Below are 17,347 nucleotides of genomic sequence, written 5' to 3' on the forward strand. Positions count from 1 at the left end.
CTGCTAATTTTTTTTGGCATTTGATAGACCAACAAGTAATCCATTTGTGAAGAAAATAATCAACAGATTAACTGGTAATTAAAATAGCAGCCTCTGAAACCGTGTGAAACCATTTTTACTGTGGAGAACATGTCAATGTAATATCCCACTGTGAGTTAGTTACGCAACCTTTTATAGCAATATTGCATACATATTAAATAATCCAGGGGTTAAATTCTGATTTGCGAGGAGGGGGAGTCCTTTTCCAGTGAGGTAGGGGCTCACAAACTATACTACATATAATGGAAATAAAGATTACAAGGTATTTAAAATGAAAACTGTATAAACTGTGTTCATATGCGTACACAAAACAGTATATAAAAGTCATCCTATGACTATGTTTTTAAAATTGACTTCAAAATGTGACAATGAAGAGTCAAATCAAGTCACCAACAGACTATAATACTTACTTAAAACCTGTGAACAAATGAGATGTACGCCAGTAGAACATGTCTGTGTAGATTCTCACTCGTAAGAGCTTCATTAGAAGGTAACTACAATAATTTTTCCCAATGCTGTGTCATGAAAAGTCCTATCTTTCAGCACACAATAACAGAAAAATGGCTAATACAGAAGTCAATGATGATATTTTGCAAACTATATGTTGCCGTTTTTCACAATAATAGAACACAAAACACATGTAATACTGTTCAGTGTGAAATGCATTGTCACAAAAATGAAAACAGTTATTTTTGTTTAACTTTCATAACTGATGTAGGTATGACAAGCTGTACCACAGAAAACTTTTTAAAAAATCTTTAAAAACCTTTTTTTAAATATCCATAGTTATGCCAGAAAAAAAGTTTCAAACAAATCAGGGATGGTCCAGCTTAAGGCTCTTGATGATTCGAGATGACCGAAGCCCATCTTGAACTGAATTATTGCGGTGAAACGTGTAATAAAAAATAGGTCCTTTGCCCTCATCCTGCTACCGAAATACAATAGAAATATTTTATTAATCCCTGAGGTTGTTACAGCAGGAGTAGCGTTACCACCACTATAAATATAGATAAATAAGCAAAAACATGCAATAAGTAAAAATAAACAATAAGAAAAATATGAAATGCACAATATCTGTAAATACAAATGTTCCATGTGGATGTACAAATGAAAAGTGTTTTATTTTGTTTACTTGTACCGGGGATATAGTTTCTAACTACCAAACTAGTCACCATTATGCAGCCTGCTTTGTAAAGAAATCAAATGTAAAAGTGACAAGAAAGGAAACGTCATTGCACTAAATATAAAACGCACTTTTAACAATGGCCAAACGTACATGCTTTTATTGTGAAGGGGAACAGACGGCGGGTGCGGCCATATTATCGATAACTTCACACTTCGGTCCTCCTGCCTAAAATCGATAAGTGATTGGCTTTCTTGATGGTTAAGATTTTGAGGGTCTATTGGCGCGTTCACAGAAGGTAAGCACACAACCGTGTCAAGCGTTTAAGCTAAATTATTCCCCGCTGGGTGTCGTCGGTGCAGCTACGGGGGGCTCGGTAACGTTAGTCGCCGTTACAGTGATGCCTTTGTCTCGGCTGTAACTAGGTGATGTTGAAGGCTAACCGTTGATGGTGGCTAACGTTAGCTGCTGCTCCGAGGTGTCTCAACCTGCCCGCGCTGAGTGACACTTCACGGCGACCGGACAGCTGCTGCTTTCTAAGCTAGCCGTGCTCACTGGACCGCAGCCTGTGCGCAGCTGCTCGGTGACATTAGGCGGAGCTGCTGTGGACGTTTTTCGGTGAGTCAGACCTCCAGACATACAGCAGCATCACGGGCGTCCGTTCACACGAGTGTCATCAGAGGTGAGAGCAGAGAGCCGGTGGGACTGTCACATTTCATAACTGGAAATAAGCTGCATGAAGCAAACCAGGACACCCAGGGGCTCTGGGGGGAAAAAACGGCTTAATTCGCCCAATTCTGTTGCCACATAGTCACAGAGGTTTAGCAGCTTTTTGAAGTGAGTAACCAGGGCTTCCAAGTTGTGTTTTTAAATCAGTGCTCCAAGTTCACATGAGGTGACATGGTCAGAATTCTTCCCCAGTGGTGAGATGTGGGCGTGTCCGTCCGCCTGGCCCTGCTTCCAGTGCACATAATGGGACTAGTTACTGCCAATTCCTCCTGTTTCTGCTTACTACTGGTCCAGATCACATCTGAGTTCAGTCTGTTCTGCTAGTCGTTTGAGATCTAGTTCCCACATGGCTTATAAAGGTGTCCCCAGAGGATTATTTTATTCAGAGAAAATGTGTAATTGCAGTTTTTCTTACAGATATTGCCATTTGATCCATAGTTCATAAAACTTCAGTTCTGTTTTCATTGTATATTAGATTTAAAACATGATTCAACGTTACCACATGAAACACCATAAAAGCGTTGCTAAAACTACTGACATCACATTTTAAACCCTGGGTCAAACATGCAGCGCTGCATTGCTTGAAATGCTTGAAACTGATTGTTCTTTCAGCTCTATGCTCAACTCTGCTAATAAATGGTTATTTTCCAGGCAAAGCAGACTTTCTATTTGCACAGCACTTTTGATGGCTTACACATGCTCCTGTGTATTTTCATTGACTAAACTGCAAAAAGACTACATGTCCACTACATGTCTGCATTTCACAAAAGGGCATACCATTGATCCAGCGGCTACCGTTCAGTATTTTACATACATTCAACCCTGACTAGACAGCAGATTGTCCAACATAGCTCATGTTGAACATCTTGCACAAACATTTAAATTGAGTTTGGATGCTTTACCCAAAACTGTGCTTGTGTCTCCCTTGATAACAGAAAAAAAACTTGTACAGTCTGCCATGCTGTCTACATTTGATTATGGCGATGTCCTTTATGCTCATGCTGCACTATTCAGTTTCATTCACAAGAGAGCTATCACACTCACCATTGTGAATTCTACAAAAAGGTTGGATCTCATTCCTGTGTGAGATTTTAAAGCTTTACACGCTCTAACGATATCTATAACTGATTTGATTTGTGCTTGTGTATGATTGTTGTTTTGAGTGAATACTTTCATTGTTTTGACCCTGTCTGCGGTGTATGTAATTTTCTGTGAAATGTCAGAGGGATTTTAATTTCAATAGGATTGCTTAAATAGATAAAGCTGAACTAACTGCTTAATTCTTTATTGTTCTACTGCGTGAGAAAGTTCAGATCAGTTGCTTATTCAGAACAAACCTTTTCTCTGCGTTAAATCTTTAGCATTTAAATTGGCTCTTTGAAAGCAGAGTACTTGAGAAATATTCATCTTTGTCTCACTTTTTTTTTTTTTTTTTTTTTTTTTTACTGTTACGTCCCGAGAACTAGGGGATGAGGGGAGTAACAAATATAAAGAAGAAACCAGGTAAAGAGGCTGAAAACTGATCATGCGGCAGAGAAATAACTTTATTTACAAAGGAAGTTAAGCCCGAGATCCACACGAGGGAAGCGAGTTCCTTAACTACGAAAGAATGTCGAGTCCAGGCTCAACACCAGTCACCACCACACACTCCAGCTTCCGGTCTGGTCAAAAGGCGACGCTGCTCTGGGTGGCTGAGCTTTACACCTTCCCAGCTGATTGCCAATGAGCCACAGGTGCCCCTGGCCACTCCCGCTGGGCGTAATCTAAAAGGAAGAGAAAAGAGAAAGCACACCCTACCTTATCTACACACACTAGAACGTAACATTTACGTAAACTGCATTTATATAGACAATATTTCTTCTATGGCATATAAATCATTCTAATTAAAGACTTCCATCAACATAAGATGTACATTTACCTGCTCAAAAGCATTCTAATCCCAATATCTTTTTTGACATGTGCAACATGGTTCTGTATTCACTGTGAAGTGTCTAAAATGGCAGAAATATATCAGAAGAAGAAATTACCAGAACGGATCCACATCATGTTCTGAAAAAATGTTGCACTTCTCCTGTTCTTTCAAATTAAGTGGCAATCTTAGTAGCACATAATTCTCTGGTAATTTTTAAATGCGGATGGAGTGCAAGAGGACCTTTACAGCTCATCACGAATGGTAAACTTTGTACCAGTCAGGCGTGGAACATGGGGTAAACGTAAATGAAAAATAATTCAGCCAGATAAAAATCATCCAGTTGAATGTATCATTATTAGGCGCTGACATTTCATTGTTAATCTGATTATCAAAAGCTTAACACCACCCCTCTTAATCTGATGAAAATTCCCTCTGATTGGAGGGACTCTGTTGATGTAACTCTGTTGATGAGTTGTATTATCTAACTGTGTTTGTGAATGTAGTAAATGTTCTCCATACATTTCTAACCTGTCCTTAAAAAAAAGAGACCGGTGCACATTAGATGTTGCACTTCAATAATTTCCCCACCTTTCCATGCCAAGAATGTGAACCATCTTTCTATTTGCAGCATCTCAAATGCAACATTCGAGAAGGACAGATCCACTAGAATAAGAAGAGACCTCTTTTAAACGTTAAGCCAGATTTTTCTGTTTGATCTATGAAACAATTTCAGGATGACTGTGAGACCGCTGTATGGGAAATACATGTCTAATAGTCTACTTGCTGGTATTGCAATGTATTCAAGCGGAAATTGTATGAGAAATCTGCTTGAGCAATGGCAGTTTATTTCACTTTAAATAATATCAGCTGTCTATATTAAGTGGCATGAGTGGAAACTAAGTATCTGTTACTCCTACTGAGCCCAGTGCTGAGCTGCTAGAGTTTTAATTTAAGTCTGTGTAGCTTCTACGCTGTTTAGATACAGTCTGCAATATAGCACTGTTTATTCTCCACCATTCTACCTTTATGTGGAGTGTTTTCCATGCCATGTTACTGAATTAAAGTTTGTCTTGTCAGGGGTTCGACATGGCCTTGAAAAGGAGAAGGGCGACATCCCCCTCTAGCAGTGTGAGTGGAGGAGATTTTGACGATAGCCAGACTTCATCGTTAGTGCCTTCAATTGGGAGAAAGAGGAGAAGGACCTCAAACATTCCAACTGTGGATCCTGTAATTTTACAAATTTCAGTCACTGTTTTTTAAATCAGCTGTGAGAATTATACTACAGCACGGATTGAAAAAGTAGTTGACGCATGAAAGGATGTGGATGTTTTTCAGTGTTTAATCCTTGCCTTGCAGATCGCTGTATGTCATGAGTTGTACAACACAATCAGAGACTACAAGGACGACCAGGGCAGGATGCTGTGTGAGCTGTTCATCAGAGCTCCCAAACGAAGGTGAGGAGAGGCATAGGAAGATACAGTATGTGTGTATATTTACATCCCGAATTTCCTTCAGTATCAATCAAGCTATTTAACACAAATATTAGGCACATAAAAGATGCACAAGTCTCCCTTTCATACAGGAATCAACCAGACTATTACCATGTGGTGTCTCAGCCAATTGACATGATGAAGATCCAGCAGAAATTAAAGATGGAGGAGTACGATGATGTTGAACAACTAACCAGTGACTTTCAGCTTCTATTCAACAATGCAAAAACGTATTACAAGGTAGCAAATATATTCTACACTTATATGAAAGCTATTAAAATGTGTGTACATCTTTGTGAAGGATATATTAGGATCATAACATGGATTTGTCTTGCTCGTATGTAGTCAGACAGTCCTGAATACAGAGCAGCCTGTAAACTGTGGGACCTTTATCTGCGAACCAAGAATGAGTTTATTCAACGAGGGGAGTATGATGAGGATGATGAAGATGGATACGACGCACAAGACAACCCGGGAGGGTCCACCGAAGATGAGGTGACATTTATGGTTGTGATTCTTCATTCAGTGCCTATCGATTATAATTTCCGTCTTTAGGCTGGAACCTGTTATGCTAATCTGTCGAATCAGCTCACTTAGTATCTTATTTAATGTGTGCCACAGTCGTGTTTAAGCAACATTGTGCTTGACAGAAAAGATGGAATTTAATGTTAGCTTGGTGGCATCTGTTTGTGTTATTCTTAACATGAACTATCATGAACTCTTGGTGATTTAAACTTCATATGGATAATACAGATTTCCCTACAAGTCAGTTGGTTAGTGGCCACAATATTTAAATTACTTGTCTAATAATGTGCAGCTCCTGAATGCATCCAGTGGTGTCGGGCACCAAGATATTAGCAGTAAGTCGCCTTCCTGGAACACTTTTTTTTCAGAACATCCTACAGATCCTCATCTGGACTAAGATCTGGAAAATCTGGAGGCCAAGTCAACACCTCGTGACTCTTTGTCATGTTCCTCAAACTATTCTAGAACAATTTTGCAGTGTGGCAGGACACATTATCCTGTTGAGAGGGACCACTGCTATCAGGAATGTTATTGCCTTGAGGGTGTATGCATGGTCTGCAACAATATTTTAGAAGGTGATTTGTGTGAAAATACTGTTCACATGAATGCCAGCACCCAAACTTTCCCAGGAGAACTTTGCTAAGGGCATCATGCTGTCTCTGCAAGCTTTTCTTTGTCCCACACTGCGTTCTGTCGCCAGCTCTTCCCCCTGCTGAATGATTTAACCACAGCTGGCTGCAGTCATGGTTTAATAAATGTGACTCATCAGACCAGGCTGCCTTCTTCTGGATGTGATATCTGGTGTACAGATCAGAAGGACTAGGACCGGCTACTTTTGGGCACTTGTGCAAGGCCCTTAACCTTGTCTGGTTCACTGGTGCCTCACTGTACCCTCCAGCTTCCTGACAAGCTGGGATATGTAAAAAGGGAATTTCTCTTTGCATAATCAGTGGAGTACATAAAATAAAGAAAGGAAAAAAAAACCCCCAAAGAATAATGAATGCAGGTTTGCTCACACAACTGACAGTTATATATTCTGTTATTTTAATGAAACTATCTTAATTTTCTGTAGTTATAGAGCTACAAACCAGTTTTTATTTTGTATTGCAAATGTATATACAGTCTACAGTTTTCATCACTAGGGGATGATACTGTACTTTTTTTGCCTAACCCGTGTGACCACTTCTTCATACCAGAGTGCACCCACGTGTTTGAAAGAGGTCCTTGAGCAGCTCCTTGATGCTGTAGTGTCTTACACTGAGCCTACCGGTCGCCTGGTCAGCGAGCTGTTCCAGAAACTTCCCTCCAAAATGGTAGCAGCACTTTTAATATGACTTAGAAAATGTTTTAAAAATGAGTGACTTTGCTTTGATGTATATTTTTCATTTTTTCTCTCAGCAATACCCAGATTATTATGCCATCATTAAGGAACCAATAGATCTGAAAATCATTGCTCAGAAGATTCAGGTACTCTGTTAGAATTTCTCTATTAAGTGCTGATTTCATGTTGTACGTTGCGTTGTTCTTAAATTGTCCAACAAATGTATTTGCTTTTAGCTGGGCCACTACAGGGGTGTCAATGCCATGGCTAAAGACATAGACTTGCTGGTCAAGAATGCCAAAACTTTTAATGAGCCAGGATCACAGGTGTTTAAGGTCAGTATGCAACAGAATATATACATTCATAACCACCATTTGACAAACTTACCAATGACCTACTCGTGTTCCAGGATGCAAATACTATTAAGAAGATTTTTGCACAAAAGAAATCCGAGATGGAACATGGAGAGCCAATCAAGTCCAGCATTCGTATCAGGTACATAGGAATTAACACATGGAGTAATTTAGAGAGAAAGAATATTCACTTTTGATTTTAATTTTTCTTTCTGTCTCTGAAAGGAATAGAAGATCTGCCCAGGGAGACCGTCTCTCAGCTATCACCATGGCTCTTCAGTATGAAAGTGATGAGGAGGGCATACTCTCTGGTACACCTTCACCAAATAACATGACAGACACGCGCAATCATTGGACATGACGTGACAATCTGTTAAAATGGTCTTTTCCTACATTTCTCAGGCTCTGTCCACTATGATGAGGGGGAATCTGAGGCAGAAAGTATGACCTCCAACATGGATATGAGTAATCCCATCTTCCAGCTGTATGAAGCTGTTCGAGGTGCCAGGAATAGTCAAGGCCAACTCATTTCTGAGCCTTTCCTACAGCTGCCCTCGAGAAAAGACTACCCCGACTACTACCACCAGATCAGTCAGCCCATCTGCCTCCATCAGATCAAGTATGACAGAACTAGTATTCTTGTCATGTTGTGTTTTCGTTTGTCTGTGTCCATAAGTGTCACGCAAATTAATACGAAACAACACCAAAAATGCGTTTTGGTGTTGTTGCATTTTGAAATGATGCTTGGATGGAAATCCATTTTGCTTCTTTTTTTTCCTTTTTTCCCCAACTGTCAGTGTTTTCATCATTGATTTATTTTATTTTGTTTCATCAACATTCTGTCTTTCTGTTTTCTGCGGGGAAAATACGGCATCACATACACTCACAGTGCAGTACAGTATTTCTGTGCCCTACTTCCCAAATGTGAGAGCCCGTGACTCCCCACAGGAACAAGATGAAGAACAATGAGTATGAGAGCGTTGAGCATGTTGACTCGGATCTGACGTTGATGTTTGAGAACGCCAAACGTTACAACGTTCCTCACTCCTCCATCTACAAGCGTGCGCTCAAACTTCAGCACATTCAGCAGGTCGGTGCCAGCGTCTTCTAATTGAAATTATGCACAAATGTTGAATTTGCTTAGATATTTGCTCACAACTTTTGGAAAATTTGAATGACCAGGGTTGCAGCTTCATGGCACTTTTAGAGAAGTATTGTAACAATGCAATTCATATATCGCCTGTCTAGATGAAGAGAAAGGAGCTTTTACAGAGAGATGATGATGATGGAGACAGCATGCTCTCCTCTGCCACGTCTGACACCAGTAGTACAAAAAGAAAAAGGTGCACTTCTTCACACACTTGTTCAGTTCTCTGAAGTTGTTAGTTTTTTTTGTTGTTGTTGTGTGTGGATGGGGACCATATGTGTGACAGTTCTTTATTGGTTTGCATCTGGTTTCCAGTCACAAGAAGAATACAAAGAAAAACCGAATGAAAGCTCTCCTAGCTGCTGTGACTGAGGCACGAGAAGCTGGCACTGGTCGGCGACTGTGTGACCTCTTCATGGTCAAGCCCTCAAAGAAGGACTACCCCGATTATTACAAGGTCATCCTGGAGCCAATGGACCTGAGGACCATTGAGCACAACATCCGCTCAGACAAGTACATGACGGAAGATTCAATGGTAGAAGACATGAAGTTGATGTTCCGCAATGCACGACATTATAACGAGGAAGGTTCCCAGGTAGGATTCTGCTTGTTGGTTGCGTCTGTGTTCCTTTGATGCTCTTTAAGGATGTTGGTTCTTTGTTTCTTGATAAGACCGTATATTATATTATTAAGGGTTTTCCTGTTATATTAGGGTGTTATAGCTTTTTTGGGCATGCAAACAATCTCCCAATGTAAGCAGGCTAAAGCTCATGTCAAATGGAGGCTTGTAACACAGATGTATGTAACACTGTCTTAGTGGCTAGTGTGACACATCCCTAAACAAAGAATCCACAGCTAGCTTGTAGTCTGCTATTGTTTTCTTACCAGAATCACTTCTGGTACAGCTGCATACATGTACTTACAGTTCTAGGATTATTCAGAATTAACTATGTTGGCTCACTTTTTTTTTTTTTTTTTGGTTCAGTCTGACCAATCTTGGCAGACTGAGGTTTTTGGAAGGGAGCATTAAAGTGGCAGGAGCTAAAACAGACCATTTGAGAAAGAGGTGCTGCAGCAATTTACAGTAGTGTGTTTTTTTTTTACACATATTCTAATAGACAGTAAAAACAAAATTAGAGACCTGTACACAGCCTTAATATGGGTTCTTTAGTGTTTCAGACCACCGATACAGCAACCAAGTCCTAATGTGGATGTAGGTTTGCATGTTTAAAAATAATATGATAAACTGTACATACAATCTGCCCTGAAAGAAGAACATGAATACCCTCTCTATGATCTTCTTCTTGTTGTTTCTGTAGGTCTACAATGATGCAGACATCCTAGAGAAGATCATGAAAGACAGACGTAGGGATCTTGGGCCAGCAACTGATGATGATGACATGATGTCCCCAAAGCTGAAAATACGTATGTCACTGACATAACCAAATCTAAACAAGAATGTGAATGATATGTTAAAAAATTAAAAAAAAAATACTGATTACTATCAACCTACCTATACTTTATGTTATTGCAGGAAAGAACAGCATTACACTAAAGAAGTCTAAGTACTTGACACCATTACAACAGAAGCTGAATGAGCTGTATGAAGCTGTCAAGAACTACACTGATAAGCGAGGCCGGCGCCTCAGTACAATCTTCTTGCGTCTGCCGTCTCGGGCCGAGCTGCCTGATTACTACATTGCTATCAAGAAACCTGTGGATATGGAGAAGATCAAGAGCCACATGTTGGCTAATAAGTACCAGGATGTTGACGCACTGGTGGAAGACTTGGTGCTCATGTTCAACAACGCCTGCACTTACAATGAACCTGAGTCTCTCATTTACCGCGATGCTCTGCTGCTGCACAGGGTGCTGTTAGAGACGAGACGTGACCTGGAGGGAGGAGAGGATGCACATGTGCCCGACGTGCCCCGCCTCATCCAGGAACTTATCAGGAGCCTCTTTGTTTCTGTGCTCGGTCACCAAGACGACGAGGGGCGTTGCTACAGTGATTCACTCGCTGAGATCCCTGCTGTTGATCCCACAAACCCCGAGAAGCCACCGCTCAATTTTGAGATTGTCAGAAAAAATGTTGATCGAGGACGTTACAAAAGGTTGGATGTATTCCAGGACCACATGTTTGAAGTGCTGGAAAAGGCCAGACGGTTGAATAGGTGAGGTATTGTTGATCATGCACAAAACAAAATCAGTGATTTATTGTTTTTTCTTAAGTTTGTGTTACACCATGCACTCTTTGCAGGACAGACTCCGAGATCTTTGAAGATGCTGTGGAGCTGCAGCAGTTCTTCATCCGGATCAGAGATGAGCTGTGTAAGAATGGGGAGATCTTGATGTCACCTGCACTCAGCTATACCTCTAAACATCTGCATAGTGATGTGGAAAAAGAGAAGAAAGAGAAGCTTCCCAAGGAGTTTGAGGAGGACAAAATTAAGAGAGAAGAGGAGAAAAGGGGTATTCTCGGAAATATTCATTAAACCTAACAGAACATACGAAGTGATATCCCACAGTACCACGCATTCTTTCAGCATGTAACCTTGTTTTACTGATTGTGTTGTGAATTTCCAGAAGCTGAGAAGAGGGAGGATCCTGTTGGAGGATCATGGCAGTCAAATCTTCAGCGCACATACAGTCAAGACTGCAGCTTCAAGGACAGTATGTACCATGTGGGAGACTATGTATATGTGGAGCCTGCAGAGCCGAACCTCCAGCCCCATATAATCTACATTGAACGCCTTTGGCAAGACAACACCGGTCAGTTCCTTTATATTTATATTTTCTGTCTGATTTTTAATATGCATTTACATATATTACATATTTGTATTTACATATTTATTTGCTCTGCATTACATTAGTGTCTCATGTTCAGTAACCAATTTTTTCATTGAGACCATATCTAATTTCATTCAGTTTTTCCACCTCTAATACACACAGGGGAGAAGTGGCTTTATGGTTGCTGGTTCTACAGGCCAAATGAAACATTTCATCTGGCCACAAGGAAATTCTTGGAGAAAGAAGTTTTTAAAAGCGACTATTACAACAAAGCTCCTGTCAGCAAGATTCTTGGCAAATGTGTGGTTATGTTTGTGAAGGTGAATTACATTTTTATCTCTATTTTCTTACTGTATTATTTGTTACTGAACATTATCACTTTAACTGTGTATCCTTATTAACAAAATAGTTTTTGTGGTTGGGTTTTAAGGAATACTTCAAGCTTCATCCAGAAGGATTCAGAGCAGACGATGTCTATGTCTGTGAGTCACGCTACTCTGCAAAGTCCAAGTCCTTTAAGAAGATCAAGATGTGGACCATGCCCCTGAGCTCTGTTCGGTTTGTTCCCCGAGAAGTACCCCTACCTGTAGTCCGAGTTGCATCCATGTTTGCACTCAAACAAGAGGAGAAGCCACCAGAGATTCCAGATGAAAGCAAAATGATAGATACTATTATAGACAAGGTAAATAACCAGTTAGTTATTTTTGTAAAATTTTACTGTGTACACATACATGGTAAAGTCAGAAGGCCAATTTGCACTTGCAGGAGAGAGAAGATGTCCCAATGGATATGACCAATGGAGAACCAGGGTGTCAGTACTACGAGCAGCTCTGCTACAACAACTTGTGGCTGAAAGTAGGAGACTGTGTCTACATCGGTTCTCATGGACTCGTACGCCACCGAGTGGGCAGGTAGAGTAACTGCTCAATTACATAGATGGGTGAATTAAAGGAAAATTGCCTACATTGAGGTAGTCTGATTGTTGTGTAATGTTATAGGGGGGACACATTGCTGGCTCGGTGGGGTTTTATCTGTCCTTTTAGAGGAAAGGATCGCTGCAAATCGATACAAAGTTGTCCAGGGGAATCGCCTTTATCCTATGATGAAACATTTCTAACCTGATGGGAGTAGGCTCTAAGAATGACGTGATGAGTGTAAAAATTGTGTGAATTTCTTTCGTGTGTCACTTCTATATAGGAAAGTAGTGCTCTGTAAGTGGTGTCAGCATAAACTTTATGATGAACAAAACTTAACCATAATTATAAACACAGTTATGCAGTTCAGTGCTATTTTTACAAAATAACCATCACATTAACACTGCATTGTTGTTGGGTTTGAGAATGTGGATTATAGAGAGCTGTTAACAATGACATGGTGGAGAGTGATGTTGTAGTATGTTAATAATATTCACAGATTTCAATTGTTTATACTGCAGCTTCTTTTGTTTTTATATGAACAGAATTGAGAAAATGTGGATGAGGGACGGAGCAGGATACTTCTTCGGCCCCATCTTTATCCATCCTGAGGAGACGGAGCATGAACCCACAAAGATGTTCTACAAGAAGGAAGTGTTCCTTAGCAACCTGGAGGAGACTTGTCCCATGACCTGCATCATAGGTACCCTTCTTATTCACTGTGGGCTAGACTGAATACTAGTGCTTTTTTGACAACATGGCACCATGTTTATTGATTTGTGACTACAATTCAGTGATGATTAGAATCATTTAATGCATTAATTGAGTTAGTTTTCGTTTCACAGGGAAGTGTATTGTGTCGTCGTTCAAAGACTACTTGTCATGTCGGCCCACTGAAGTGCCTGAAGAGAATGTTCTACTCTGTGAGAGTCGCTACATTGAGAGTGAAAAGCAGATGAAGAAGTTCAAGGGTCTCAAGCGTTTCTCACTCTCTGGGAAGGTGGTAGAGGATGAACTCTACTATTTTAGGTAGACAAACTGTACGTTCAACACATATGTCACTGTTTGAAATTTTTAAAAGGAATGACATAAATGTTGTGTCACATGAAGTAAACATACCCTGGTTCTACATGCTCAAGTAATAAAACACAGAGTGACACAGTTCAGGCAATGTATTTTCACATTATTACTGGGTATCCTTCCTGTTGCAATATCATCTGTGTTTTGTAATTTTAAAAAAGAACTAAAGAATAAAGTATTTGTAATTTAGGTTGACAAACTGCTCTGAATGCTTTTCTAACTGGCTTATACAGGAAGCTCATAGTGCCTCAGAAGGAGCCATCACCTCTGCTTGACAGGAAAATTGAGGAACTGGAGGCCAAGTTTGCTGACATGACAGATGAAGAGCTTGAGGACCTTGGGGATGATGATGGCGAGCTTGGGGACCACTCTCTTCCTCAGATGCAGTCTTCCATGTCTAGTGACATGGATATCTTGCCTTACACTCCTCCACAGGTCAGAGTGAAAGTATTTAATCATTTAGCAGTTAATTAACTGTAGCTAATTGTGAAGCATTTTTGTGAATGCCTCTCTTGTGCTTGGTTGCAGTCCACCCCAAAGTCCATAAAGGGCCTTTCAAAGAAGGAAGGTTCAAAGCGGAAGATCAACATGAGTGGGTACATCCTGTTCAGCAGTGAGATGCGAGCTGTCATCAAAGCCCAGCACCCAGACTTTTCTTTCGGGGAGTTGAGCCGTCTCGTTGGCACAGAGTGGAGGAACCTGGAGAGTTCCAGGAAAGCAGAGTACGAAGGTGAGAATTCATATTTGATGTCTTTAGGAATTCTTTACAGAGAGATGGATAGAAATTTTGTATTGATCTAGTTGTTTGTGCTTCGGGGCTGCTCAGTGGGGTAGTGGTTAGCACTTTCGCCTTGCAGCAAGAAGATCCCTGGTTCGAATCCCGGGGTGGGCCTGGGATCTTTCGGCATGGAGTTTGCATGTTCTCCCTGAGCATGCGTGGGTTTTCTCCGGGCACTCCGGCTTCCTCCCACAGTCCAAAAATATGCTGAGGTTAATTGATTACTCTAAATTGCCCGTAGGTGTGAATGTGAGTGTGATTGTTTGTCTGTATATGTAGCCCTGCGACAGACTGGCGACCTGTCCAGGGTGTCCCCTGCCTTCACCCAAGTCAGCTGGGATAGGCTCCAGCACCCACCGCGACCCTAGTGAGGATAAAGCGGTGTATGGAGAATGGATGGATGGATGTTTGTGCTTCAGAAATAGTGAACAATAAAGTTTCTAACTTAGACTCGTCTTGTTGTGTTTCAGAGCGAGCAGCTAAAGTGGCTGAGCAGCAAGAGCGTGAGAGGGCCCAGCATCAGACGTCCCCTAGAGCAGGTACCCCAGTAGGGGCACTGATGGGGGTGGTGCCTCCTCCAACCCCCATGGGGATGCTAAATCCCAGCATGACGCCTGTGTCAGGTAACCCCTCATAAATGCAGATGGATCCCCGGTGTACACTAGACTGGCTGGAATAAGAAGCTAAACTGCTAAAATTCTTCACATTTTTAACATTCCTTATCACACTCATATCAGCATGTTTGTGATGTTGCGATGTTCTGATTTCATTGTGTGTTTTCCTCTAACTCTAACTGAATTCATAAGCTCAAACCTTGAATGGAATACTACACCCGTTATTCTTCAAGCCTTCACTCATGAAAGAATCCACACAGTCAACATTGCTGTTCTGATTATGAAGTGGTCTGCGTGTGAATACAAAACATGAAGTGGAACGGCTGCTGTATACCATTTGAGGATTGAGACAAAACAAATAATTCATGCTTTACCTTAGTGCATGTGCATCACATTGTTCCTTATTGTGCATTTCTCATTTGTGTGGCCTAATTTCCATTCATCCCCATCATCACAGTCTGGGAATTAAATGATGGCATAAAGTGTATATTAACATATTAATGCATGCTTGGTAGTGAATGCTGGTTTAACTGATGCATGTTGCTGTTTTGTGTTACTACTGTTCCTTCCTAAGAAGGTATCATGGATGCATATAGGTCAGCTATGATGCCCCCGCAGGGCCTTGTTGAAGGCATGGTTAGTATGACTGGCATACCACCACATCATATAGGGGTGCCTGTTTTTCCCCAACATCTCCTGTCCGTTATGCCTGGGTTCCCTGGAATGCCACACTTTGGTAAGAATGCTGTCATGGCCACCCCACCTGCCACGCAGTTGCTTCCTGTCTACCAATCTGACTTGTTGGAGGGGCTACCTGTACCAATAGGCTGAGGTCCTTAAGCTGATTACTAGTCGGTTAAGAACACACAGTCTCTAATGGGACTGGTTATTTTTTCAGCTCATTACCAATAAGCTTGATGGTAACGTGTCACTGAAAAAATAGTATTTGCTTCCCCTTAAAAAAAATCTATTCACTAAACCCTTGAACATATTATAAATCACCAAAATGACCACTTGATTGACATTCCTAAAAGATTTAACATACCCAAAATGTAGCCGGTTCATTTCTACTATTACATTCTGATAGCAGTGCTTGGAATATAAACCAATAGTAAGTGACTTGTTGCAACTTTTGACAGTGTGTTGATGTTGAATATTCTCACAGGTGTCAATGGCGTTGGAAGTGGACCTGGAGCAGGAAATGCTCATGGATCTCAGGTAATCTGTTGTGATCAGTAAGAGAGGAACCGTTCCAAACTGCTTGGAAGAAAGTACTTCTTCAGTGTTTTCCTGCTTTTAACAAACTTGAAATTGTTTACTAGGATGCCAGACCTTGTGCTAAAGGCCCTATCTAGACACCGTGTACAATCACTGTGTGGCACTTTTAATGTGGGGACACTTGGTTACTTTCTGTATATGCATATATGTAGGTATTCATCATGATTAATTTTATGAATTCCTCTCTGAATCAGATAAGTAATAGAGTTCTTGTAATATTTCCATTAGATGGGTTTGATGGGCTCAGGGCAACAGGCTCCACCACCTTACCCAGGACAAGGCCAGGTGGGACAACCTGCTCTCCAACAGCCATCCACCCCAGTGTTTGTGTCACCACCCGCCAAATCTCAGCGGCTGCTCCACTCCGAGGCCTACCTCAGATACATTGAGGGCCTTACTGCAGAATCCTCTACTATTAGCAAGTGGGACCAAGCTCTGTCAGGTTAATTTTATGGTTTGATAGCCAGTGATTAAATATTTACATGCTGTACGCATTTAGTACTTGCTTGTGAAACTTTTATGTTTGACCTCTGATTGTGCCTTAATTTGAACGTTATCCCACAGACTTGTAATTTTTTATTCTCTGGTCATAACTGTCTGTTACTGGCTTCTTAGGGGACAAAACACCTGCATACTGCATACTGAAATAAATATTTGATTTTTTTCTTTGCACTTTCAGTTCAAAGACAAGATGTGCGCCTAACAAAAGAGCAAGAGAGTAGGCTGCCGTCTCACTGGCTGAAGAGTAAGGGGGCCCACAAGACAATGGCAGACGCACTTTGGCGACTCCGTGACCTGATGCTACGAGACACCCTAAACATCCGTCAGATGCACAACATGTAGCGAGTTCATATTGCGAGCCTCTGCTCCTACAACCTGTGAAACAGGAAGAGGGTTAAGCTCACTAAAAGTTTTCATTTGTTGTTCACTTGATTGACCTGTTGTCGTTAAAACAAAAAAAATGTTTGTATTCATACAAGCTGCTTTCTGTACTTAAGCTGTGTTTTGTTTTACATTTCAGATATACTGTTCTAAGTGCATTATTGTTAATGACTGTCATTCTGTAAAGAAGGCCTTCATGCTTTCACAATTAAAATGTGAAGAGTTCAGTTTGGCTGTGTTCATTTACTCAGCAGAACCAAGTTGGTGTTTGAGGAGCATCACTTGAAAAAGTAATATAGTAGGATTTAATGATATTTTACATCTGTCTTTATGTTGGTTTCATTTCGAGATGAAAGATAGTCTTTAGCTAGG

The 17,347-nt window shown here is 40.9% G+C and overlaps 1 protein-coding gene across 5 annotated transcripts; it reads left to right on the plus strand.

Annotated features, from left to right (window-relative positions):
* Positions 1-1,320: 1,320 nt before the first annotated feature.
* On the plus strand, positions 1,321-17,202 carry LOC110957244 (protein polybromo-1-like). Of its 5 annotated transcripts, none has more exons than XM_051948179.1 (30): positions 1,322-1,460; positions 1,588-1,780; positions 4,881-5,030; positions 5,160-5,257; positions 5,386-5,533; positions 5,639-5,788; positions 7,015-7,131; positions 7,217-7,285; positions 7,376-7,474; positions 7,549-7,634; positions 7,718-7,803; positions 7,895-8,111; positions 8,441-8,582; positions 8,741-8,835; positions 8,955-9,234; positions 9,959-10,064; positions 10,174-10,813; positions 10,900-11,111; positions 11,226-11,411; positions 11,592-11,749; positions 11,860-12,111; positions 12,195-12,340; positions 12,889-13,046; positions 13,189-13,372; positions 13,657-13,858; positions 13,952-14,153; positions 14,672-14,824; positions 15,981-16,033; positions 16,322-16,535; positions 16,773-17,202. In XM_051948179.1, exons 3-30 carry the CDS (start codon positions 4,890-4,892, stop codon positions 16,934-16,936), a joined length of 4,758 nt encoding a protein of 1,585 aa, XP_051804139.1. In that variant the 5' UTR covers positions 1,322-1,460; positions 1,588-1,780; positions 4,881-4,889; the 3' UTR covers positions 16,937-17,202. The 5 variants fall into 5 exon arrangements, with proteins under 5 accessions (XP_051804142.1, XP_051804139.1, XP_022058853.1 ...); XM_022203161.2 differs by having other exon boundaries at positions 14,672-14,740; XM_051948180.1 differs by having other exon boundaries at positions 4,881-4,931.
* The last annotated feature ends 145 nt before the right edge of the window (positions 17,203-17,347 follow it).

Source organism: Acanthochromis polyacanthus, chromosome 5 (assembly GCF_021347895.1).
Source record: "Acanthochromis polyacanthus isolate Apoly-LR-REF ecotype Palm Island chromosome 5, KAUST_Apoly_ChrSc, whole genome shotgun sequence".
Taxonomy (NCBI): domain Eukaryota; kingdom Metazoa; phylum Chordata; class Actinopteri; family Pomacentridae; genus Acanthochromis; species Acanthochromis polyacanthus.

Coding starts and splice junctions, on each gene's coding strand:
- LOC110957244 (XM_051948179.1), top strand. CDS start 4,890: ATGGCCTTGAAAAGGAGAAGGGCGACATCCCCCTCTAGCAGTGTGAGT. Junction 7,132..7,216: donor AGAAACTTCCCTCCAAAATG/GTAGCAGCACTT, acceptor TTTTTCTCTCAG/CAATACCCAGATTATTATGC. Junction 12,341..12,888: donor GTACGCCACCGAGTGGGCAG/GTAGAGTAACTG, acceptor TTATATGAACAG/AATTGAGAAAATGTGGATGA.